Below are 26,285 nucleotides of genomic sequence, written 5' to 3' on the forward strand. Positions count from 1 at the left end.
ACTTTTATTCAGTTGATAATAGTTAATTTTGATTTCAATATTTTTCTTTATTTTATTATTATTATTATTATTATTTATTATTTTTTTTTCGTAGAGAGCATTGGCTTCAAATGAGAGCTTTTATTTTTGTTTTAAGATAAAATAGAATAAAATAAAATTTCTATGCAAATAGAAATTAAGCAAAAAATATAAATAAAATAAAATAAATAAGATGCTGAAAATGAACTAGGATTTAAAAAACGATGATTTAGAAAGATTGGAAGGTAAATTTTAAACGCTAGAGGGCCTATAAATGTGTTATCTATAATTAGAGTAGGAACACGAACATTCATTTATTCTATTCTGAGTAGATGATATCGAGTAGAAGTTGGGGGAGTATTAGTCGCCCCTCAGAAGGAAACGGGGGAGGGGGACTAACGGACTAACTGCGAATACTAGTGGGTGTGTTAGTATCCATTCCAAATTGGCACAGGTTGAATCGAGTCCCTAGAAAAGTGACTTTTTTTTTTTTTTTTAAACCTGGAAACGTTTATAAAAGCACAGTAGTAGAAGCGGAAACATAACTTCCTGAAATTTATCTTTATTGGAGGCAGGTAGGAATAGAGTTTATAGTGATTTCGGAACAGAGCCCTAAAGGATCGGCTATGCTCCGAAAGAACAGGGCTGGTCCTCAGAGGAGACAAAATGTCAATATGAAAGGGTTCCAGTATTACTTGCGCATTTTCATGTAGTTGGGGAACAGAAGAATGAATATAGTATTACTGGGATTTTTTCATATTGTAGAGGAGGGCAATGTGTCCATTCTTAACCTTTAACAAACTACTTTATCACTGCATATGAATTTGTAAGTTTATTACTCAGAATTCATCTTTATCAGCAGTATTTTGAAATTGTAATCTGGAATTGAGTTTATTGTACGTAAACAATTGTATTGGTAAATTATAGCCATGAAAGATTAAACTTTTTTAAAAAAAAAAGAATGATTTTTAAGGGCTAGCTTATCACCAAAAATCTGTTTTCATTGGAACTGTTGGAATAATGTTATCCTTAAAATAAAAAAAAATAAATAAATAAAGAGAAACTCACGTAGTCATCATATCGATACTCAGTCAGTGACAACAACGATATCAGATAAGAAAACAAATAAAAAATATTTAGCTTCTCCCTCCCCCCACCAAACAAAGCAGTAAAAAATGGGAATACTTACGAACGTCTTTATCATCTTCATTTTTGGTTGGAGGCATTTTTGGCGGTTTTTGTTGTTTCGGAGTGGACAACGGCGACTGTTTTACAGGTGTCGATCCTTCACCGGCAGTCGCAGCAACCTTAGGCCACGGATCGCTACCTACCCTACTTTTGTTTTCTGTTGACTTTTCTTTAGCGACACTAATATGCCGCGTTCGTGGTTCAGTAGAAGAAGGTGATGAAGGCGATGTGGACGGCACGCGATTTCTTAAGACGTTATCAGTAGCTTCAGAGGTAGTCTTTACTGCTGTCAGCTGAACCGGACCTGTAGGGAGGAAACAAAAAAAAAAAAAAAAAAAAAACGAAATACAAAACGATCAGAAGAGAGAAGTTTCAAGTTATTTGTATAAACCGTTTAATGCAACTCAAGAGAAGATTACTTGAATTCAAGTTTTAAATTATATGAATTCAAGTTTTAAATCACTTATATTTTTCGTAAAACCCAGTTATTCGCTTGGAATGACTAAAAAATAAACGAATCTTACTTTTTAGCCATTCCAAGTAAGCACAAATCATTTCAAAAGTAAGCGAAACTTTGAAAGTTTCATTTACTTGAAATAACTTACTTTTTATTCATAAACATGATATAAAAATTCGATTTTCTAAATCAAATACGATTTTTCGAAGATTTGAAAGATTTCAATAAATCTTTAATATCTTCGAATATTTTTCGGATAAAATTTCAAGACGGTTTCAGTATAATGAATTTTGATAAAATAATATAAGTTGAATATTAATCATCTTTGGAAATCAGCAGTTTAAATATTCAACCTGCGAAGCCAAATGAAACTCATTTAGACAATATGCAGTGAATTGGCCATGCGGAGCATTATCTTTAGGAAATTGCAGGGTGAAAGTATTAGATTGAATAAGTTACAAATAATTATTAATTTTATTCTTTATTATTATTTTTATAACTTATTCTTAATATTGTAAATACTGTAAATATGCCAATATCTAGGCATTTTTTCATGAATTAAATACGTTATTGTGTTACTAACATCTGGCGGGATCCTCCAAAGCAAGCCTCCCCTTCCCTTTTCTCGATATAAAATCGGACTTTCAGTGGAAGTCCATTGATTTAGTGATCATTTAAACGGGGTCATTCTCGTGCTTGGAGACCCTATCGAATGGCACCCGTTTTGATATAGTAAACAGTCACAACGTGTAATTGTAAGATTACAATCGCTGAAGAAGCGGAGGAGAAAAGCTCGACGAAACATGATTTGCAGACTCTGTTAATAGATTATAAAATTTTACACACGGGAAGTGTTTCTGGTTCGACTGTATTATATTGAAACTATATTAAAAGGTGCTAATGGTACCAGTTTGATGAACGAATATTGATCAGACAAAAACAAGTTTGTTTTTATACTCCAGTAGAGCCATTTAGGTAGCCGATATAACAGAGTGCAATTATTATTATTATTATTTTTTTTTGTGTTGGTGTATGGACTGGAACGCTGAGCATATATACAAGCGATTATGCATTCTACTGTAATAATAATAATTAATTTTCTGTTTATACTCCGGCACGACAACCAAGTCAGTAGAGTTTACAATAAATCGTCAATACAAATATTTATCGTATTTAGTAGTCACGGGCTTGAACCGCCGTCCACTCAAGGAACGCGTGCTATGCACTCTCGCTCCTGACCACTGGGCTACGTCAGGCCTGTGTAGTATCACAGATAGTCCTAAAAAGCTAATCGATACACTTTACTTCGGAAGAAGTCGATTATCTGAAATGGTTAATCCTCAGTTCGCATAATCGTCGTCCTTTTGTAGTCTTCCTTAGTTTCAATTATTTTAAATGAGTATTTTTTTCAATATAATTTTTGATCTAGACTTTTTTCGTTGGGTGTAACTAATAATTCAATATCCCACATGGGTTATTAAAACGCAATTTACATTATAATTAGGTAAAAACAAATCTAAAAAATAAATCAAATAGATTACATGATATTATGCTAGCTCAACGTTTTCCAACTTATGGGTCGCGAACCAGACTTGGACTGCCAACGCATTTGTAGAATCGCCTGAAATATAAAATAATAATAATAAAAAAGTTTGGTCTGTACAAACAGCACTGTTTGGTGATTTTTTTTTTTTTGAATTATTTCGGATACTAGTATTTCCGCAATCGCACAGGACGTCATCATATTGAGTCGCCAAGCTTAGCCATTTTTGAATATGGATCGCATAGTAAAAAAAAAAAAAAAAAACTTTTTATAGTCCGATACAACCCCTTGAGAAGATTACATTTTCATTTTAGGTGCTTTTTGTTGGAGGCTAATATGTATACGAGTACTACCGTAGGTCACAATGAACTGTGAACAGGTTCAATCTCGCTACATGCAGGCTTGTGGCCATACTGCACAACAGCCTGGTCTAGATGGGTATTACATTTTTTTTAAATACTCAGTATAATTTTTACGAACTTCTTAAAAAAACGGATGGTTAAGACATGATTGTTTCTCATTTGTTCTTTCAATATCCTCATAAACCCCTAGTGATTTACAGACTATTACTTCAAGTGTCGCAGTCGGGCATTATGGCGCCAACTGTCAACCCCGATCGTTTTTTTTTTTTTTTCGTTTTTTTCTTTTATTTTTTCCTGTACATACGTAGTACAAAATACCATGGAAAGTTGCCAAAAAAGAGAATAAAAGATGCTTCCAAACGCTTACATTTTAAATTCATTTATCCTGATTCTTAAGAACTATCCATTACAACTCCAAGAAAAATTCTGTTGTAAATAAAATACTTTGCTTCCAGAATTTGGGTCAAAGTCAGTTTGAAGCATACATTTACCGACATAAAATACTATTTGTCAGCTGGAATTGTTCTGAACTTTCTTAAGAAGGTCACAGTGTGGTTTATATATAGATACAGTCCTTAACACAGTAAATTGTTAGGAAAACCCGACTGTAGTATAATACTTATATCTAAACAAAAATTTATTAAATGCGATGTGATCTTTGCCTTTGCGGAAGTTATAATCTACAGAAATTCAAGTTTCTGTGTTACCAAAATTTCTTCTAGTTTTCAGCTGCTTAATCCATCCAAGAGTTGGAGAACCGGAAAACGCGCGCCGGTTTGATCGCCTTTGCCAGAATGTGGAGAACAGTAGTTTCTGTTTCTCATCTGTAGCAGTTTATGGGTTATAAAAAGGGAGAGAGGATACTCGACTTTTGCACACGGTCATAATCGACTAGCTACCCCTGTGGAAAGCTAGTCGATTAGATTAGGGTTCTGGAGATTTAATAATTGTCACATATGGTTTACCATAAAAATTAACAACTGGTTGTTTATTTTCTTTAACCATCAATACACCATTACTTATTTAGATATTTTTTTGTCACGTCCATTATTTGAAATTAGCATTATAAAATTCATTGGATTATTTTTTGATATACGATGTCTTAATTTTCATTTCATTATCTTGTAATGCCGAGTTAAAAACGTTGCAGTTATGAAAACAGAGATGTGGCGATTGCTAATGCCATTGTTTCTACCAAAGCAGCCATGAAGAATATATTTGTTAGCAACTAGCACTCAACAAGTTATTATTCGACTCGAAGTAAATTGTTCTCTCCCATCCACCCGTGACTTATCAATTATGTTTCGCAATTTGTAATCCAAGCTTAATTTTGTGCAGTCCGCGATTTGACAAGCTGTCGCTTGAAGAAAACGAGAGCCCCATCAAGCATCCGATGGATACAGATGGTATGCCGGCTATTTTCGGACAAGATGTTACTTCCACTTCACTAATATTTACGGTCGGCAACCTTTAACGCTTCTCCAATTTTTAATATCGCTATCAGTAATGATGCAATTAGAAGCTTCCGGGTCTCATAAGCTCGTTTTGTATGTGTTTAGGTAAAGCAGGTGGAGTTCTCGGAGCAGTCTACAGCTTACGCTAATAAGTTACTAACTTTTTTGAATTTTCTAATGAATAAAATTTGCGAATTTTAATTGATAATTGTTTTTATCTTAATTGATGTCTTTTGAAAATTTGGTTTATTAAATTATGACCGCCATATGCAAAACACCAGTGTATTGTAGGGAAGAATGTTTGCTGTAGAATTTGTTGTGCTGATAAAAAAAATAATAATAAATAAACGATAAATGTTAATCCGTGGAGTGCATTGCTGGAAAATTGAATGAGAAGAGTTATTAAAACAACCAAAGAAGCAAAAAATATCATTTTTTGTAACACTTTGGCACAGTGCCAAAATGAAAACTGATTCGGTTCTTTCTAATATGAGGAGGTGCTATATTTAAATGAAACTTTTAAATCGGTATTTTCCTAAGCAGTCCCACAAACTTTATTTCAATATGTATAGTACCATATGTGCAGTTATTAAAAATTCATTAAAAATCTTACTGTAAATCTTCTTGAAGGGCCCTCGCTATCAATAGTGCATCAAGTGCTATGGCAACTCAGGGATGCGATGTTACTGTCTGGTTTTCTTCAGTCAGAGTTAATAATAATAATGACATAATTATAATTTTTTCACAAATTTTAGCTCATATGTCATGAAAATAGCGTAATTGTCTTGCAAGTTGATCAAATAACAGTTATTATTTTTTCATTTTTATTTTTCGGTACACCTGTTGTCTGTGCCCTGGGCGACCGTTCGGGTAGCCCTGACACACACACACACACACACACACACACACACACACACACACACACACACACACACACACACACACACACACCGAATGATGCAATGATGCAGTAATTGTGGCAGATGTAGAGAGAGAGAGAGAGAGAGAGAGAGAGAGAGAGAGAGAGAGAGAGAGAGAGAGAGGATAGATCTTTACTTTCTTTATCCAAGCATACTTTATCGAGTTATTTTCATTTTTACTATTTCATTGGAATATTGGGAGTTAGTGAAGCCTTTAATAAGAAACTCCCAGATGGGAAGACATCTAGTTTAAATAATTTACCAAAAGGAAACGAGGAACTGTTAGATAAAGAGATCGCGTGACAACATTGTGTTCTTTCTTCTTTCTTCGCGACACCATGTTTCCGTTGCAGCCGCACAGACAATCAATCGTTTTAATCTCAACGGGATAAAATATTAACCGGTTCTAGAGCTGCGTCCATATCTGAAGCAGGCACGCGAGAAGATTTTTGCCAGGTGACTCTGTCCGCAAGCGCATTTTCTGTTCTACTTCATGGCTTACTTGTTGTTCATTGGTCCGTCTTGTCTGAAACCTCCCGGGATTTGTCCTCAACGTCGCAAGCAAACTTCAGTAGGTGGATTCTTGGTTGGCGAGATGTTTCTAATTAATTACTATAGGCACACCTCATATCGACAGGTCTTTCGTGCAGCGATACTGTAGTCTGCGAGACGAACACACACACACACACACACACACACACACACACACACACACACACACACACACACACACACACACACACACACACACACACACACACACACACGAAACATTTTATAGATAATTTCTATTCGAATTGGCTCGCTAATGCTTTGTTTGCTAACTCAGTGTTGCAAACTTTTAAAATTCCATAATATTCCCACATCATATGAAAAGTGACGTACGTACGGGGGAGGGCTGTTGAAAAAGTAGTGGCAACACTGCTATAAACATACGCTCATGAGCAGGGACTTACGCTACACTTAAAAGGAAACAGGACACGTTAAACAAGATAGCATCTGCAGTTTCTTAGGTGTAGATGAATTGGAAAGGTGTTTTGTTGCGTGGAAAAAATAGCGCAAGTTTGTTAGCAAAAATCGTTTATTACCTGCTATTTTATTTTTTGAGCTAATGCTTTTTCTTTAAAGAGTTATATAAATTAACATCATTCAAGGTCTCAGAATACGAAGTGCCATTGTTGATAGTACCTTTGCAACTCTTTAGCAAAACCAAATTACTGATGGTATTAGACGTTTCTTTCAAGCTCTGAATCGGATAATTGCTTCAGGAACGCTTTGAGTTTATATTCTCTCCGATATTACTTTTAGGGCGTATAGCAAACAAATGCTTGTAAATAAATCTTGTGTGTTTTTTTTTTTTTTTTTTTTTTGTTGTAACAATTGTATTACCACTACTTTTCAAATAGCCCTCCTATGCTAGTAGTTAAATGTCACGCGCTAAAATTTAAAGAACTCGTTTAAGAAGTTGTATATTATACAAGTTTATTTATTTTACGTTCTCTGTGAGTGGTTTCGCCATTTGCTACTCGCTTGGAGAGGTCCCGGTTCGAGTCTTGTTGATAATTGGCATTATTTCTAAAGTCCTCTTCAATCGGGGCTGTAGTTCGTCGATCTAAGTGGAGGTGGGTAGGGTTTCGCATGCATTCGGCCTTACAAGATTATTACGAACAGTCTGTGATTTCTACTTGTAAACAAGTCTTGAAAACGGTGATATCCCCATAACATTTACCGTAATGGAGAAAAAAAAAATTATCATTGGTAACTTATAGTCTCAAAGTTCTCTCAAGGATGCATTCTCTGCAGTCATTTTTGGAATAAACCCTTAAATTTGCTGTCGATGTGGACTTAAATGTGCTTCTTGGGTTTACGGTAATAATGTAATTACAGTGTCTATAAATCCAAGTTAATGTTAGTAGCTTTCTTCATGCCATTAGAGTACAATAGATTTCCCTAAACTTGCTTGTTTGGGATTATCATAATAAACAAAAAGTAATTTAAACAATTCGCGAACCTTAAATTTGATTGTATCTGAAGAGACAATCTGATTAAATCCAATTAGATACTTCTTATCTGAAGTATCCCTTTAGTGTAAATTGTTGTTTTTAGAGTTTCTTATTATTTTATAATGAGTAGTGAAAGTAAAATATGTATAACTAGCCAAGAAGAAATTTCATTCAATAAAGCACGATCGTAGCTGGGTGGACAGTGTGTTCGAATATTCTTGATGCAAAAAATAAAAATAAAAAATACAGTAATATGCTGCCGTCCGGAGTATGAATAGAAAAAAATTATTTACTTGAATATACTTTTGTGTACTTGAGATACTGTTTCTGTAAATATTTCGGAAATTTTAGTATGCCTTTTAGCTGAAATTGCTCTGTCTGATATCAGTATAAGAAATGCTAAGTTTAAACTGTTTGGATTGTCTCCAAAGAGTAAATGTTCCCCAGCAAATGTGTGACCTGTGGCTATACGAAGGGTATTGAAAAAGTATCTTGCCTAGAAAAAACGTAGAAATCTGGAAATGAATCAACTTTTATTCAACATTATAACATTATCGCCTCTAGTGTCATATTCCTGTTGTTCAACGGTCAGCCAGAACATATCACTGAAGGTATTCATTCTTTTATCAAGAGATATTTTCTCTTCTTGCCTTGGCGTTCTCCAATCGGAATTTTCGACATCACTGTTTCAATTTTACCCTGGGCTCTGAAAATTTTCACATCTTTCTTAGTTTCAAATTTGATTTAAATGGGTTTCTAAAAATGTCAGCGAAGTAATAAACTGTTCTGCAGCTGACATGAAAAGAATCCACTTCGAGGGATTTTCAAAAAATAGCAATATTTTATGGCGCAATTCAAATAGATTTGTCGAAACTTTCTCTCTGAAAGTCATAGAAGAAGCTACACGTAACGACTCTGTTCGCCATCCATGTCATCACATATGAGAGGAAGGATATTCAGTTCGATTGATGATTTTGTATCTTGAGATATTAGAGACACTCTTCTCTTACGTCTTCCGACGCACGACACTTCATATTCAATTACTGAACTGCTATCAGAAGTAGCCACTTCTCAGGATATTTTCAATGCATTAATGATTGGATTTTTATTACTTCCAGATTGAAAGTTCTAAATCCACCACGGGAATTAAGTCTGAAGTTCCTCTAGGAGGGAAATCCAGAGATCCTTGCCTTTTTGTTCATGGGTTAGGAAAAACACATTCTTTAAACGAAATAGTACCTCTTAGTTCATAACCTCAGCGCTGGTGGCTCAACATAGTTCATAATCTCAGCACCGGTGGCTCAACAAGTTCTAACTTGGATCTCCATGTAGTTAGCGATATTTTTATCATCTTTGAACACGCGGTTCAGGTATTCTGCCGTTATTTTCTGAATGCCGAAAAAGGACTCATTTTTAAACGTCTTTGTGACTAGAGATTTATTCTGGATTTACCACTAAGATCCTGAAAACAAGATACGGTTCAAGGAATTTTTCCGAAGTCCAAGCATCGGCCGGCAAAGTGACGTTCAGACTCTATAGGTGTTGTCTATACAAAATTTTAGGAAAACGGAATCACCATCAATCCAATCCGGTGTACTGGACCAGCTCAAAAAAAAAAAAAAAAAAAAAAAAAAGAAGAAGAAAGAGGCCAAATTTTCAAAATACCATAAACTGATTTAATAAACATCACGATCACCACTTGACCTTAAGTCACAATTTAAAGTTCAATTGGTTAACTTAATTTTGTTTAGCCTTTCTCATTTGTAGGTGTGCTTCATCGAATCAGTGTCTTGATGTCTTTATTCGAATCTATTTTCCTGGCTGGGGAGTGAGGTCTCATTCCAATGTGCTGTATACTGATGTATAGAAAATACAGAAAACAATAAAGGACCCAATACTGAACCTCAGGGTTCAGTATTGGGTCCTTTATTGTTTTCTGTATTTATAAATGATATTGATGATGGTATATCAAGCTTAATGTCCAAGTTTGCAGACGATACGAAGGTTGGCAGGGTTGTCAAGGACACTACTGACACTATGTTGCTGCAACAGGATCTGGAAAGGTTGAGCAGATGGGCTGAGAGGTGGCAAATGAAGTTTAACATTGACAAATGTAAAGTACTACATATGGGAAACAGCAACCCCAGAGCAACGTATCAACTCTGTGGTACTACACTGACAGTGGTAGAGAATGAAAGGGACCTGGGGGTGGTTGTGCAGGCAGATATGAAGTTCTCTGAGCAGTGCAGACGGGCTGCAAGAGTAGCTCATGGTGTATTGTCAATGATATATAGGAATTTTTCTAGCAGGGATAAGGAGGTGATTATTCTCTTGTATAAGGCAATGGTCAGGCCACACCTAGAGTACTGTATACAGGCCTGGAGGCCTCATTTCAAGAAGGATGTAGAGCTGCTGGAACGAGTACAGAGAAGGGCAACAAGATTAGTGAATGGAACAAAGGGATGCTCTTACGAAGAAAGGCTTAAGTTTTGCGAATTACAGTGTTTGGAGACTAGGCACCAGCGAGGTGATCTGGTAGAGGTGTACAAAGCCTTGAATGGTTTGAGCATGCTCAATGCTGATGGGATTCTGCCTCTTGCTCAGAATAATCACCTGAGAGGGCATAAATTAAAATTGAGGAAAGACAGATGTAGGATAGATGTGCGGAAATTTACCTTTAGCCAGCGGGTGGTTGGTTTTTTTTTTTTTTTTGATTTGGTAGTTGTTGGCGCATCGGCTTCTGTGGCCATATTGCACCTCCCAAGGTTTTTGCAGTACTTTGATCCAAGCCCGAGGCGGGAATCGAACCCGTGACCTTTGGGTTGCCGGGCAGGTACTTTACTCACTCGGCTAGCCCGGTCGGCAGGGTGGTTGGTAGGTGGAACAGACTTCCATCCCTTGTCGTGGAAGTTGATAGCCTAAATAAGTTTAAGGCTCAGCTGGACAGGTATTTCGAACGAACAGAGGGGTGAAGTGGAAGTGGTTATTTTTTATTTATTTATTTATTAATTTTTTTTTTGGCTGATGCTGCATAAGCTTGCTTTCTTGCATCAAATGCCTCTACTAATGCTAATGTTAATGTCGAATTTTTTTTTTTTTACATTTCCATCATACCAGGCAGTTTGAAAGTCGAATTTAAATAGTTTTTGAGTTATCACCAGATGATTGGAGATCATCTGGTGATAACTCAAAATTTCAGTATTATAATGTCAGATACTCGACAGTAAAATACGGAAATACAAGCAAGTATTTGAAAGATATTTTAAGGTCATACTGTCTTTATACTTGCAGGCAGTTATAGTTTTATACACGTCAAAGGCTCCAAACTCACGAGCGGGATGATTTTCAAGGTCGTTTTATATGAACTTCTATTTTTTCTAAAATCAGGTTGAATATTAGGAACCTTTCTTCAGCTCACTGCTCATCCTTTAATCCCCTCCTTTTTGCTCTGATGAACTGGAAACAAGGCTTCCGACAGTTGCTTCCAGTGGCTATAATTATGCCCTCTACCCATTGAAGAAAGTTTCGATTGTCTGACACGAAGAAAACTTCTTTGATTTCTTAGCCGTTAGTTGATGATAGCGGCGATCAGTGTGTACGCATCACAAAACATTGATGATTCCTTTTTACTTTATTACTTTAAGGATAAAAGGTCGAATCAATCTTAGAAGTATCTCCTTGTAGCCGAAGAACATATTCTATCTTAGAGAAAACAGAAAGCTTCAAAGTGGCAGGATAAGATAAAAGACTAGGATTATAGGCCGGTAATTATTTCTTATGTATCAGTTAGTTTTCTTGATTCTTTCCTCTCAGTAATAGTACTTAGTAGAAGCAAGATCTTTAATGAAATCGAAATGAATTATCGAGGGGAAACTTTAATTGGAGTACAGTATTTATTCTTGCTGGTTTTTCATGTTCATCGTTTAGGAGAATCTAATGCCTTCAAAATGACATCGAAATTGTAGCAATTTACAGATTAAATATAAGGAAGTACAAGACTCTCAACTTACCCAATTAAAATTTCATCATTCGGATTTTGATTTTTTAAATTTCGAGTTCTGTATACATAAATGAAAATATGTTTCAGATTTTTGACTGTTACTGGACAAGAAAATGTCAGATTGACACCAGATTTTTACCGTATGTTCTGTTAATCCCTAGGGAGGTTTTAGGATAAATTGCGATTCGACAGTGTCCCAAGCCTCCTCCCCAATCTCCACAGAAGCCTGTATTAGTTTGGATGTTTGAGCTTTACTCAAGAAGGAAAAATCAGATCGGCACGAAATTTTCAGTTACGTTTGCTTGGTCCCTAGGAAGCTTTTTCGACCAATTACGATTCCTTACATAATCAATTTTCTCCTCCTCCTCCTCCTAAAATAAATCAATATAAATGAAAAATGTTTCGGGCATTACTTTTAAAAGGAAAATTCGGATAGACACTAAACTTTTCATCGCCTTGAACTGGATCTAAAACCCCTGTGAAGATTTTAGATCCAGTTCGATTTTATAGTTCTTCAGTCCTTTCCACAGAAATGTTGCAATAAATCTGGGTAGCAATTTGGATTCTTTTAAAATTTTCTGCTCCTATTTAGAATATACTTTTAGACCCTTGTATCAAATATAAATAATAATAATAAAATTCTTTATTCATAGAAATGTAAGACACTATTCCCGCTACAGGCAACCAGAGGAATCTTACAATTGTGGACATATTACATTCAGTACATACAAAACTACGTGGGTACACAGCAAATACATAGAATACACAGACAGTGCAATACACACAGCTAATATTGCAATAAATGTATTTTATAGTTATTATAATAGATTGATTATACAGAGCTTATATTCCATTATAGTACATAGATTTTATAGTTATTATAAATAAATTTTCTGTTTATACTCCGACACGACAACCAAGTCAGTAGAGTTTACAATAAATCGTCAGTACAAATATTTATCGTATTTAGTAGTCACGGCTTGAACCTCGGTCCACTCAAGGAACGCGTGCTATGTACTCTCGCTCCTGACCACTGGGCTACGTCAGGCCTATATATACAAGCTGCAACACATTGAGACAGTCTGGATACTTTCACTGGGAGTTATGACTAGTTCCGCTGACAACTGCAGGAATGCTGAATGCACTTGACTATGGATTTGCACTTTTCTTCTCTGTAGACAGAATCTCTGGACAACACATCCAAATCATTGTTTGCGGAGTTCAGCGCGCGATGATGCTGTTCGGGAAGTGCCGCTTGAAGGTCAAGAGCTTCTGCAGGTTAGAACAGAGCACTGGACGGTTTCTGAGGGCTCTACCAGGGATTTTCCAGCCTACGATTTCCCAGATATTAACGAAGTCGAGAGCAGCGGAGCACAGATTAAGCGCCATTGTGAGCTTCCTCGCATATGCCAGGTGCTGGGCCGGGGTGTATCTCAGATTTATGCAGAGCTGTGATTTTGATGTTGTATGGGGTAGGTGAGCCCAATTGTTGGCCCACTTCAGGACCCAGAATTCCAGACCCCAGAGCGTCTTCAGACTGGACATAGGAGCAGCCGACCAAACTTCAATACCATAACTGATGGTAGAACTAAAATAGTAGAGGAGAAATTTTCTTGTCCGTTAGGTTTTCGTCCACTACCACTCCTAGGAATTTTACTGAATGAGTGGCAACGAGAACATGCCTGCAATGGAGGGCTGCAGAGAAGCTGCTGGATTGAGGTCTGCTTGTGCTCTAGGTGAGAAGATGACATATTTGGATTTTTCAGGGTTTATTTGAAGCCTAAAATAGGTAGCGTACTCATAGAAAGAGGAGAGATATTTGTTCAGGATGACAGAATTCGATAATTCCTCTGCGTGGTCTGGTGAGGTGTTAGCCGGGCTTGAGAGGTAACATACAATGTCATCGGCGTAGGCCATAAACGCGCAGATATTTCATTCATTAGTGGAATAAATATCGCTGAAAAAGCAGTGCCGACAACGATCCACCTTGGGGTATACCGACTTCCACCTGTTTTGTGATGCAGATGCAGTTGTTCCCTTGCTGGAAGGTAAGGCACCTCTTGTTCAGCAAATTTCTGAGGAGCTTCAGCAAATTGAGAAGCACATTACCTGTGAAACCGTAGTAGTTCTCCAGGAGGCACATAAGTGGCTTAACTTGCACTGAGTCAAAGGCCGCTTTCAGATCAAGAAAAACAGCATGCATAACATAGCCTTGCTCCCAGGCTTGAAGGGTTTTCAAATTCAAAGCCTGTATGCTTATCGGCGATCTTTGTGAGAGCGCGTAATGTGTATGCTGAGGTCTCTGGGAAAGGATCTAATTATCAACCACTTTAAACAAGCACTTTTCCAGGCATTTGAGAAAATGAGAGGAGATTAAAATAGGCCTATAGCCAGCAGTAGAGGTCGGATTCTGCACCTTTGGAATTGGGATGACTATAATTTAGCCAAGCGTTTGGGACGACTCCCTGTTGTAAAATTCTGTTAAACAACTTTGTCAGCTCATCGCTGATGAAGTAGGAGGCAACTTTAAGGCAAAAGGTGGGAATTGAGTCACTTCCCATTGATTTCTTTATTGGACAGGGCGTTGATGGGTTTGATTAGCTCCTCTTCGCCAATTGTCACGTTAGTGAGATTAGTTATGTCGTAGTGTGCACTGTTCCAGGGGGAGTCCCCAGCTGCACTGTCTGTTTTGACGAACCGGGTTACACGATCGCACCATTCGGCCAGGTCTAACGATTCTGCTGACCGGATGTGATTGACCGACCAGGATCGCTGGCCACACGCTATCCTCTTCTCCATGAACGAGTTTATAGCTTGCTTCTTGGATTTCTGGAAACTGTATCTGGCTATTGAGTACGCTGAGTATGAACTTTCTGTGGGTGATCTCTTGAATTGGGCATGTAGCCGTTGTTTTTCTTTAAACTGGTGCATAAAGATGCTGGACCACCACGGCTTCGAGTGTGGGCAGATGACGCAAACTCTTGACATGGCCACTCTTGCAATGAAAGACAACCATTTCTGAAGCCAAAACGCAGCTTCCTCTATATCGATTTCACTGAGAGTTCGCCAGGGGTAGAGCCTAAAGAGCTCCATTGCGGTTTCAATTTTTAGGTATTTTGTATCGTGTACAGCTTTCCTGATCTTTTAAATCGAGTTCGATTGGTTTGGTTGGTTATAGCATTCTTTCAACAGGATGAGAGAAGCTTTAATTGGCCTGTGGTCGGAGGGAAATGCCGAATTAGAACTGATTACAGCTTCAACACTCCCATGGCTGGAAAAGATTCTCTGTAATGTCGTTTCTCCGCGTGAGGGTGGGAATACAGATGCAATGAATGTTGAGACTCGACAGATCCGAAATTAACTGATCGAGGAGCTTTGATGCAGCTGGCAGGGGCAGGTTGAAGTCTCCGAGAATTATTACTTTCTGGTTGCACTTGATAGAGGTCAGGAGCCAAGCAGAAAAAATAGTAATGCATTGGTCTGCAGCGGGTGGGGACAATAACAATATCATGTCAATAAGTTAACCCATGCACCCGTTTTACCCCCCCCCAAAAGACTGCTACACAAACATCTCTTCACAACCACTCGTCACGTGACATCACATGGTAAAGTTTTCATAAACACTTCCATAGTACAATATAGAAGATTTTAACCTCTGAGGTACGTTATTTGATAATTGAACCGCCAGAAATGTAAACGCAATGTATACTTTACTTAAGGGTTTTTTTTTTGTTTTTTTTTTTGGGGTGCTTTCATTTGGGTCTGTTGTCTTAACCCATGTCCTTCCGTGTCTATCCGCCCGCATATAGCAACTCGGCTCCCATTGGAGAGATTTTGATGAAATTGTATATTTTGGTCTATTAGAAATATTTCTTGAGGCGTTCTAAATTTCATTAAATCGAACAAAAAATCAGCAGTCTTATTTTTATAAAATTATTCGCGTTATTTCTGTATATAAATCGAAGTATGTTTCATTTGTTCGAGCGCTGCTCGACAAGGAAAAGTTAAACTGGCACCAAATTTTCAGAATATGCTTGTACATGTACTTCGAAAGGTTGAAGGATTGGTTCTAGTTCGATATCTGCCACCAGTTTCCTATCCCTGTAAAAATGGTTAAATTTGGAAAAGTTGCTCCGATCGTTTTAATGACCTCATGACTTATTTAGAACATTCTTCTGGACCTTCGTACCAAATTTAATGCCGATAGATTAACCCATATCCCTTCTACCTGTGCCCCTCTCCCAAATATAATTACTACACAAATCTAGAAATATTTAACTTCTTTAACTCCTGAGCACACTTAATAGTACAGTTATATATTATAAAACAAAGTGTTCTTGAGGATTTGTAGTCTCCTGCGCCTATGCTGCTGAATTCAAATATGGGATAAAATTTTCTAGCACCCACAGTTTTCGTGAAATGTCGATCTTTGTTTTTTTTTTTTTTTTTTTTTTTTACAAAAATAGAAAATTACGAAACGAAATGTTACTCTTCAGCCTTCGTGGGTAATACAGTATATAGGATTGCCTTCCTCCCTAGACCGAGTGATAAAGACCCGAGTTAGAGTCCCGTCGATGACGGGAGGAATTTTATGGTCCTTTTTCAAAACGTGGCTGAGTTAGTCGGTCTCAGGCGAGGGAGCATGGTTTTTTATCACGGAAACTCGGGTTTTTCGTCCAGCAAACAGAAAATCGACTTCAGAACACATGCAATTTACAGACAATATACAACGAAGCAATATGACCTTAGTCGCTGATGCTCCTAAAACCCAACTACAACAACAACAACAACAACAACAACAAATTACGCTTAAAAAAAAGAACGCTATTGAAATATTTGGAAGATAATACTCGGAGATCTCTCTTTCTTCACTTATTACTTATTATTTTCGCTGATTTGGAGAAAACTCGTTTGGAAGGAACTAATGTTGTAGCAGAGAGGTACATTTTTTTTATTTTTCAAGAGGATTTTTTGCCGAAGTAAAGCAGCCGACCTTTCACTGTCATTCAGATTTCGAATGAACTTGTTGACAAGCATCTCTTATAATTGGTATTCATCAATTCAACGATGGGAATCCTTAAAAAAAGGTCGTATTTTTGTAAAGAACTAAACTTCTCGAAACATTGTCATCCAGCAGAGAGACGAGACAGCGAAATGTTTCTGTGTGATTTAACAGTAAAATGATATTTGAAGTTCAAAGAGGAAAGCATTTGTTTGCATATCTGTAAACATCCTATTTCAGCCCCGTATGTTAATTGAGCCACGTGACTTACCAAGTCGTTAAGCATAAAAATGGACTGATGATGTGATGTGATGCTTTCTGAGAATACCATTTTATCTAAAGTATGTTCTGTTTTCATTTTCTGACGAATTGCATTTATAAAGATATACTCAGTTTTCGCTCTTTATGGTTTCAGTGTTTTTTTTAAGACCTAATGTCTCCTTATTTAATCGTAATTCAAATAAACACATTTAAGAATGCAATTTGCATTTAACTGATGTAATTTGCACTTAACTTCACAATTAAGTAAAACAGTACCTTTGCATTAACTTTAAATAAAACTTAATGTAAATTAAGTTTAGTGGCGTAGTGTAGGACAGTATTTACTTATGATTAATGAACTTTTTTTTTGCACATCCTTAAAATAACCAGAATGACAAAAATACCATCTATTAAGACTCTTTCCTTTTATTTTGTAACGGTTCGAGTAGCAACCTCATTGCTAAAAATGTGCTCTGCATCCCACTCTGCGTGAGAGGATCACGGTTGGTAGATGTATTTTGTCTAATCCGGGAATCCAAGATAAGATTCACACACAGAAGCTCTTTTTGAAGTCACGATTCTTGTATCAACTGATGTAATTTGCACTTAACTTCACAATTAAGTAAAACAGTACCTTTGCATTAACTTTAAATAAAACTTAATGTAAATTAAGTTTAGTGGCGTAGTGTAGGACAGTATTTACTTATGATTAATGAACTTTTTTTTTGCACATCCTTAAAATAACCAGAATGACAAAAATACCATCTATTAAGACTCTTTCCTTTTATTTTGTAACGGTTCGAGTAGCAACCTCATTGCTAAAAATGTGCTCTGCATCCCACTCTGCGTGAGAGGATCACGGTTGGTAGATGTATTTTGTCTAATCCGGGAATCCAAGATAAGATTCACACACAGAAGCTCTTTTTGAAGTCACGATTCTTGTATCAACGCAGTAGTGACACCTAGTGCGGATAACGACAAGAATTTGTCGTTGCTGCCAAATGATAAATAACCACGAACAAATAAATGAAAGTCCTAAGAGAGAGGTAGTTGTACTTTGTAAAACGGAGTATTTGTACAAGGGTAGTCTCGAACAACTGCCCATGTTTTTTTAGGAAACAAAATAATCGATCATCAATATGCTGTAATAGTAAAAGTCTTCCTGCCCCCATTATTCATTTAAGGAAAGATGTTCGCTTGAGATAAAACAAGTTATGATATTGCTCAAAAAAAAGGAAGAAAGAAAGAAAGAAATGTTCTCAAAAGTGAAAAAAAAAATAAATTCTCTACGAGAAAACGATGAAGCTTTTTTGTTTCTATAAGCACCAACTGTCTACTTCTATTTTGAAGAATTCTGAAACATTCCAACAGGAGTGCAAGAGCTGCTAGATGTCGAAGTTAATCAGCCGTCAAAGTCATGGCCACAGTCTTTTGTAAAGCTGTAGAAATCATTTTAGTGTACAGTATGTCGAAGGTCACAGAAAGGAGTCAATGTGAATGGAGAGTACCTAAACCATTTACGTTTAGGTACTTGCATTTGCAGATGACATTGTGATCATTAGCCACGATCCCGAAGAATTGGACGACAATCTTAATCAATTATGCAGAGTTGTAAGCATTTCGGACTAAAGATGGATATGGTTAAAACAAAAGTAATGATGAACAAGTATGCCACAGAAAGGGATATAATGATTGAAAGAGCAGTAATTGAAAAGGTGGATTCATATACTTACATGGGACAGGTCATTAGCTGTAATAATGATAAATGGCTGGAAGTCAAGAGAAGAATACATTTTGGATGGATAGCATTCAGGAAATATAGTCACATACTGAGGAGCAATATCCCAATTTGTCTGAAACGTAAAATAATGAACCAATGTATACTCCCCACCATGACTTATGGAAGTGAAACTTGGGTACTCATCAAAAGAATGAAAGAGAAGCTGAAAAATACAGAGCGAAGAATGGAACGAATTATATTAGGAATCATACTGTTGGATAAGAAGACAAACACAAATAAATGACATTCTTATTAAAATTAAAGAACTGAAATGGACTTGGGCAGGACACAGCTCCAAGACATGATGACAGAAGGAATAAGAAAATAACAGAATGATACCTAAGAGGAGCTAAAAGAAAACATATAAGACAACGACGGAGATGTACAGACGAAATTCACGAGTTTGTGAGTAGTAAATGGATGGCCATTGCACAAAATAGAAGGAACTGGAAAGTTGCTGCAGAGGCCTTCATCCTGAAGTGGATTGAAAATGGCTGATGATGATGTCATGCCGAAAGAACAGTCACTTTACAAGTCAGGGAGCTACATCTCCTCCTGAAAAAACCGAAGTATTTAAACAAATTCGACCAAAAGACACGAAAATTATCTTTTTATTTTTATTTATTTATTTTGTTTTAACATGGCAATGCAGTGTTTTAACATGTCAATGCAACAAGAGTTCTACGGTATTCGTAGAGCTCTTGTACAAATACTAGACTTGATTTTAGCAACTCCTGTAGAATTTACGAAACATGTCATTTAGTCCTCCACTCAGAAGGCCAGTCGGACTTGTGTCCTTACCCACTTCCTATTTTGATGCCTCATATTTGTTTTCATTGGTCACTATACGACATAATTGCTTTCTGAAATTCTTATATGTATTCTGAAATCTGATACTTTAACTTTTATTCGATGGCTATCTTTATTTTTCTCCGTACTGTATTTGATGTAATTTAGTTTTCAGAGCCTCCGTCGCATAGTGCTTGTCATATTCTAGCAATTTGGAACGATCTGGGTTCGTCTTCGCCAACCGAAAGAATTTTATAACGGCTTTATCAGTTAGGGCTGTAGCTAGCTGGGCTCAGATGGAAGGGTATGGTTTTCCCGTACACCTGTCTGAGACCAGTTATTTTCTAATATTTTATTCCGCAAAGATATAGTTTATCAGTATAATACAAATAGATGTAATCTCCATCTTTATTGTTAGCTGGGGATTTAATTGACAGTTACAGTTGGCTTTCTCCCTATAGATGGGGTGCGCGGCAGAAAAGTAGAAATATAATTATTTCTCTGTTAAAATGGGTTGTTAAAAAAGTAGTGGCAACACTCCCATGCAAACGCGTGAGTGAGAACGAATCACTTGTTATGGATACGTACAAGGACAGCAAGAAAGTTGTAGAGCATCGTCGATTTCATGAACTTAATATGAATATGAAAGTTGTTTCTCCGGATGTAAAAGTGTAAAAAAACTTAAAATTCAGATTATTAATTTGACCACACCGGAATTTGTCACTTATGTCCGTATTATCTATTTGTCTGTAAAAGTGCGTTCATGAGCGGATTATGCGGGCTGATAAACTCGGATAATTCAGGGTGGGAGGAACCATATTCCCTGCACTTAGATCGGCTATTATACCTTCGATTGAAGAGTACTTTAGAATTCCTCCAGTCATTGACAGGAATCAGGTCCAGATCTCTAAAAAAACATGGTGGCTATGTATCATGACAACTAATTTGCAGCGAAGAATACAGAAGTGTAAGTATGAGCTGCAGGTGCTCTGAGCTGTTATTATTATTATTATTATTATTACTAGCCATATAGTGCGAGGAAGCCTGAGGCTTGTGCTGCACGAGCTAAAAAAAATTCCGGGTTACCCTGAGAGAGAGAGAGAGAGAGAGAGAGAGAGAGAGAGAGAGAGAGAGAGAGAGAGAGAGAGAGAGAGAGAGAGAGAGAGAAGAATGATGATATCCAGCTCAGAACCCTGGGTGTGTCAAGTCCATACTCTCCAGATGTGAGCCCCTTGGGGTATGTTTATGAAGAAGCGTTCTTGGATAAAGATTGAAGTTGCACGAAAAGGAAACATGAAATAATGATTTCGTGGTCTGTTTGGTCTGTCGTTTCTAAAGTTCTCCTTATTTAAAAAATATATATAAATAAATAAATAAAATCAGAAAAGATTAGGAAATGTGAAAGTGTTGATTATTGGGTGCGACTGGGATGACATCATGCTGTTCCAATTTCCATCTCAGGACTGGCTATATGATAGCTTTCATGACACTGCAGGGTGTAATGTGGTCAGTCTGTGGAAGGTAGTCTGGCAATAGGAAAACCTTAAATTCTTCCACTCCCTTCTTCATACATGAGTCATTTTGATTTGTACTGCAAGATTGGAACTATCCAGAAAAAAACATTATATTAGAGGATGGAATCGAATTGTACATTCAGTTTTGTTTTCATGTTAGTGAGGAATTCCCCGAGCCGAAGCTCATACATTCGCAGTATAGTGTGCCCAGTGTGAATTCTTTAGTCAGTTTGTCTGCAGGATGTGTAAAAAGTCCTCATAAAACTCCTCTCGAGATCAAGTTGTATAGGAGCCCAGAGATTACTATGAGTGTGTCAGATACTTGTACATAAAGCTGCTTCTTCTTTTGTTTTGCAACAGCTGCATAGTCACTCCTTTTTGAATAACTATTATGTATTGTAATTTTTCATGTGGCATATAATTCGGATTCTGGTGGACCGGCTGTTAATTCTCTCTCATTAAACCTCTCCTCTTTCCTGATTTACAAATCAACATTACAACTCATACGCAGAGAAAGTGGTGCAGCTTTATTGTCCTCGTGCAAACAAATTTTTTCTCAGTATAATTTTTTCCCCGGAAACTTGATACCAATAAAAGTAATCCGCAATAAATTTGTATTTTGGAGTCGAAAATAGCTATAGGTTTGTCATTGCTTTCAGTGGAACATTGGATTGCTAATGATGACATTTTGCTGACGAAATTTCCTCTCTATAATTTAAGAAAAATATGCCAAAGTTATCTGGGAATACAGGAAGATTATTAATTTCAAATAGGTTTTTAAAATATATTTTTATCACAACATGCTTTCACTGCTTACAAAACTGCATCCTTAATAGGAAATACTGTCATTAATTCCAGAGACAAAAGTTTTTTTTTTTTTTTTTTTTAATCAGACTCAGAAAACTTCTAGAAATGAAAATTAAGGCGAAACAACTCCTGTGGTTTAAGGGACTTCAGTTTCAGTGGTATTAGGGGCTTCAGTTTCCGAGGAGACTGCTTTTCATAATTGAATACCCATATCTTTTTGTAGGATGAATCAATACGAAAGTTATAAAATCACATCTTGCACTCATGTACATCACCTTCTTTCTACATCTCTTGATCACCATGAGTAATCATATATGTAATAAGCTAATTCGGATCGTGATAAAACCGTCGCACTAGAATTATTTTTATAAATCATTAAAAACATAATAAGAATGTAAGAGAGCACTATGATTGGTGTGTTTCTTCTGGGTTTTGCATGAATTGCTGCTAATTTGTTTAATTCTTAGAATAGAAAATATTTAATCTAAAAAGTATTCATTTATTAAAATGACGTTTTATCCTGCATGAAATTACCGGTAAGTGGAACGCATTATATGTATAAATTAGTTTAATAAAATTCGATAAATTGATTTTATAAAATGTTATCTGGTCTTAAGCGATATCCAGTGCGCTCTTGCATTAAGCTCTAGAGAATTAATAGCTTTAGTTGCTCTCTCGAATAAACTGACGCTCTCTAATTAGTTTAATACTATACTAAGAATGAAGAGGGCGAGTTATGATAAAATGTTACTATTCATTGTCTGATAATATGATTTTAATTGGGATATTTCGTTAAGTAATAATCTTGTCTCTTGCTCTTGGGACTTGTTTCATACATATTACACACGATCAAATCGATCTTTTAATCTATGTGGTCGTGTATTACTCTGTAAAAGTGTGTATTCACAAACCGATTTGCATACTGGGGGAAACAAAAACGGAGTAATTTATGGGAGAGCTCTACTACCTCCGCCCGAGATTTACTAACTACATCCCAGATCGAAGGGACCTTTAATAGAATGTTTATAAACGAAACTGCCTGTACTCTTATTTTCATTACAACTGAACATACAGTACGCATTATATAAACGTTTTCATGTACAACTGATATTAATCACAACAATCTAAGCAATACATACGCATACATAACTGATCTAGAAGTATAACTTCAACTGTTAGCGCTCTGAAGGGCGTTTTAAAAGTTTGTGTCCTGAGTATGAAGGATTTATTTGAGGAGTCTGGTAACATGTTACTTTTTAACATAGTCCTCTTTGGAGTCATTTGGAGTTCACTTTTGACACCGATGCTGCAATGTGTTGATTTCAGCTGCGGATAAAGTTTTCTTTTGGGCCTCCAGGAATGCATCCACTGCAGCAATAACGTCACTGCCGGTTGGAAAATGGGATACCAGTCAGTATTTTTTCAGTTTTATTTATTTATTGTACTATTCGGTCCCAGCCAGCTTTCCCGGCAACCTCGCAATTTGTTTATAATGCTATACCACTAACAGTATTAATATACAGTTATTTTAGATTCCCTTGTAGAGGATCAATTCGTTCTCAGTGTAATGTCCATATCACAATGCAGTACCATGAAGGTACAGACACTATCAAGTCCCAAAATAAGTTTGTGATTATCTCTGAAGATTTAATTGACACTTGTAGGTTTACTATGAAGATTCAAAATGAGAAGTTCAGTCCAGGAAGTAGATGTCTAAACCAGGAATTATGGTCACAGTGAAGTCAACTTTTTCTCAAACCTGCACAGCAGTTAACAGTAAAGGGAATACCTCAATCATTCTCCGCATACGGTCCCTGGAACCACAATAACACCACAGCATCACAGGTATCACATCATCCGACGCCTCCGTAGCCATGTGGGCAGGAGCAGCAGTGCGTAGCCCACGCTTCTTGATTAGACCGGAGTTCGATCCCGTGACCAACAAATACGGAGGGTGCGGAAAGGTCAGGGAATGACCACCGCATATCCCCGGAGCAATATGGCCTTAGTTGCTAATGCTCCTAAAAACCAAATAACAAACAACATATCACATCACTGAGGAAGTAACCATATTTAAGGCTCATCGTGATGGTCTAGCCCTCCACTGGCACCCCAATTTCTCCGATACAAGCCTGCCTGAAAAGCGTCAGCAGTCTCCTCAACAACAGTTCTGAATCACCTGTTAGTAGAAGAGGTATTGGAGGATGTATCGTGAGGTTCCTCAGAAGCATAGTATTTACAGGGTAAGACGCCCACCTGTAATCAGAACGGTACCACTCACCCTGCGCGTTCACCCTGTCTATCATAATAATATTCTGTTCTAATGTAGCACATCATAGCCTTTTCAATGCCTTTTTAACTGTCATTCACTATCTGGCTCATGCTCCTCCAACTGCAACAAGTCGAAAATGGTGCTAGATCTTATGAATATAGGAGATAGTCTAAGATTTCAAAGCAGCACTCCTACAGTGCAGCCATGGCAATGACAAACTTGTGAGTATGTGAGTTGTCTGGTGAAACAAGACTCCTTTGCTTAATTTTCCTCGGCGTTTGTCTTTGATGTTTTCACGCAAGCGCCTCACAAAGTCTTGTATAATATGCCCTTGTGACTCTCTGACCTTTCTGAAGGTAATCCACTAGCAGCAGAACACTCCGTTTGCATCCCAAAAAACAGATGCCATCATCTTGCCAGTAGAAGAAATCGACTTGGCTTTCTTTGTAGGGGATAGAAACTGTCTTTCCACTCTTATGACTGCTCCTTTTTTCTCTGGCTGAAAGTAATGGAGCCACGTCTCATCCATGGTCACAAACCTTGCAAGGAAATTTACTGAATCTGCTTGAAAACGATGTAAATGTTCACTTGACTTGACAACTGTTGTCGTGTTTGATGATCCCAAAGCTGTCAACAACTTTGGGATCATGCTGACATCTTTTCCATAGCGAGAACTTTCGTTATTGTGGTACACATGTTCAGGTGAGATTCTGGCAATGTACCGAACTGTCACTCGTCGATCACTCATCACCAGATTATGCACACTGTCAACAACTTCTGGAGTCATGGACATTGCAGGTCATCCACAGCCTTAGTCATCTTCCAGGTTCTCTCCACCTTGTTTAAATTCTGCTGCCGCCGCCCAATTCTTAATCATAGAATAGGAAGAGGCATCCTCCCCCAACGTTGTAACCATATCCCCATGAATTGCCTTTGGCGTTAGTCCCTTTTTTTTCTTTCTCAAATATTGAATAACTGGACAGTGACTGATTTTGTCCATCCTTCTTCATTCACACAACTTTGTTGACTTCCTGTAATTAAAAAAAAGAAGATATTATTGAAACCGCATTCAACTTGGTGGGTTACTATTTGAAGTGTTATACATTAAAGTATGAAACTTTTTATCACTATACTTTTCATACTCAGGCCACGAACTTTTCAAACGCCCCTCATAACTTTAAATGATTACATATTTAAGTTAATTGAAATGAGAATAAATTATTTAAGCATATTTCTGAACAGTAAGAGCTTAAATTATTTGATTAAGTTAAAAAAACGCCAGCAAAAAACTAAAAACCATAGAAGAAACGATTGAGGTTTTAAAAAAATGAATAAGTTATAGTATATGAAATAAATCGGTGGCGGGGGAAGATCAAAGAGCACGAATTCGTAGGACCACTGATAGCCTAATATTTTGAGCATAATAGCAGGCAATTGTTAGATTAATACCGTATTGATCAATTTTCAATGTCCGAATCCATATTGACCTTGCTTAAGTCTGCGTTTATTAGACTGTGACTCGTTAATTTTTAACCTATTTCTTTAAAGGGAAGAAAAGTTAAATTCATTTCATATTGATATTTTAGGTAAAGAAATGTGCCACGAAAATAGCAGCTATCTTATTTTTCAGTAGGCATTCTTTTAGTTCAAAGTTTCATAAACAAATACTGTAACGTTATTTCTCAACCACCAAAATGCACATTTGGCATTGTTTCATATTACAAGCTGATTTAAAGTTAAATGTTGCATGGCCAATGTTCCCTTTGACGTATTGCAAAGTGCGTGTGGAGAAAATCAGGGACAGTAGACGATTCGACGCCTCTTTTAACCACTTCTCAGATTAAAAAAAAAAAAAAAAAAAAGCTACGGACTATTACCATGACTTCTTGAAACGCATAAGTTGATCTCATGCGAC

General features: G+C 36.9%; 1 protein-coding gene across 5 annotated transcripts in view; it reads right to left on the reverse strand.

Annotated features, from left to right (window-relative positions):
- The window catches only part of Pka-C1 (Protein kinase, cAMP-dependent, catalytic subunit 1), a 617,895-nt gene that overhangs the window by 365,908 nt on the left and 225,702 nt on the right, over positions 1-26,285 (reverse strand). For all 5 annotated transcript variants that reach the window (XM_090374346.1, XM_090374349.1, XM_090374348.1 and 2 more), the window contains exon 3: positions 1,208-1,510. In XM_090374346.1, the coding sequence (XP_090230472.1) occupies positions 1,208-1,510 (303 nt within the window). The remainder of the gene's footprint in view (positions 1-1,207; positions 1,511-26,285) is intronic.

Source organism: Mastigoproctus giganteus, chromosome 5, assembly GCF_048544385.1.
Source record: "Mastigoproctus giganteus isolate SK-2022 chromosome 5, ASM4854438v1, whole genome shotgun sequence".
Classification (NCBI taxonomy): domain Eukaryota; kingdom Metazoa; phylum Arthropoda; class Arachnida; order Uropygi; family Thelyphonidae; genus Mastigoproctus; species Mastigoproctus giganteus.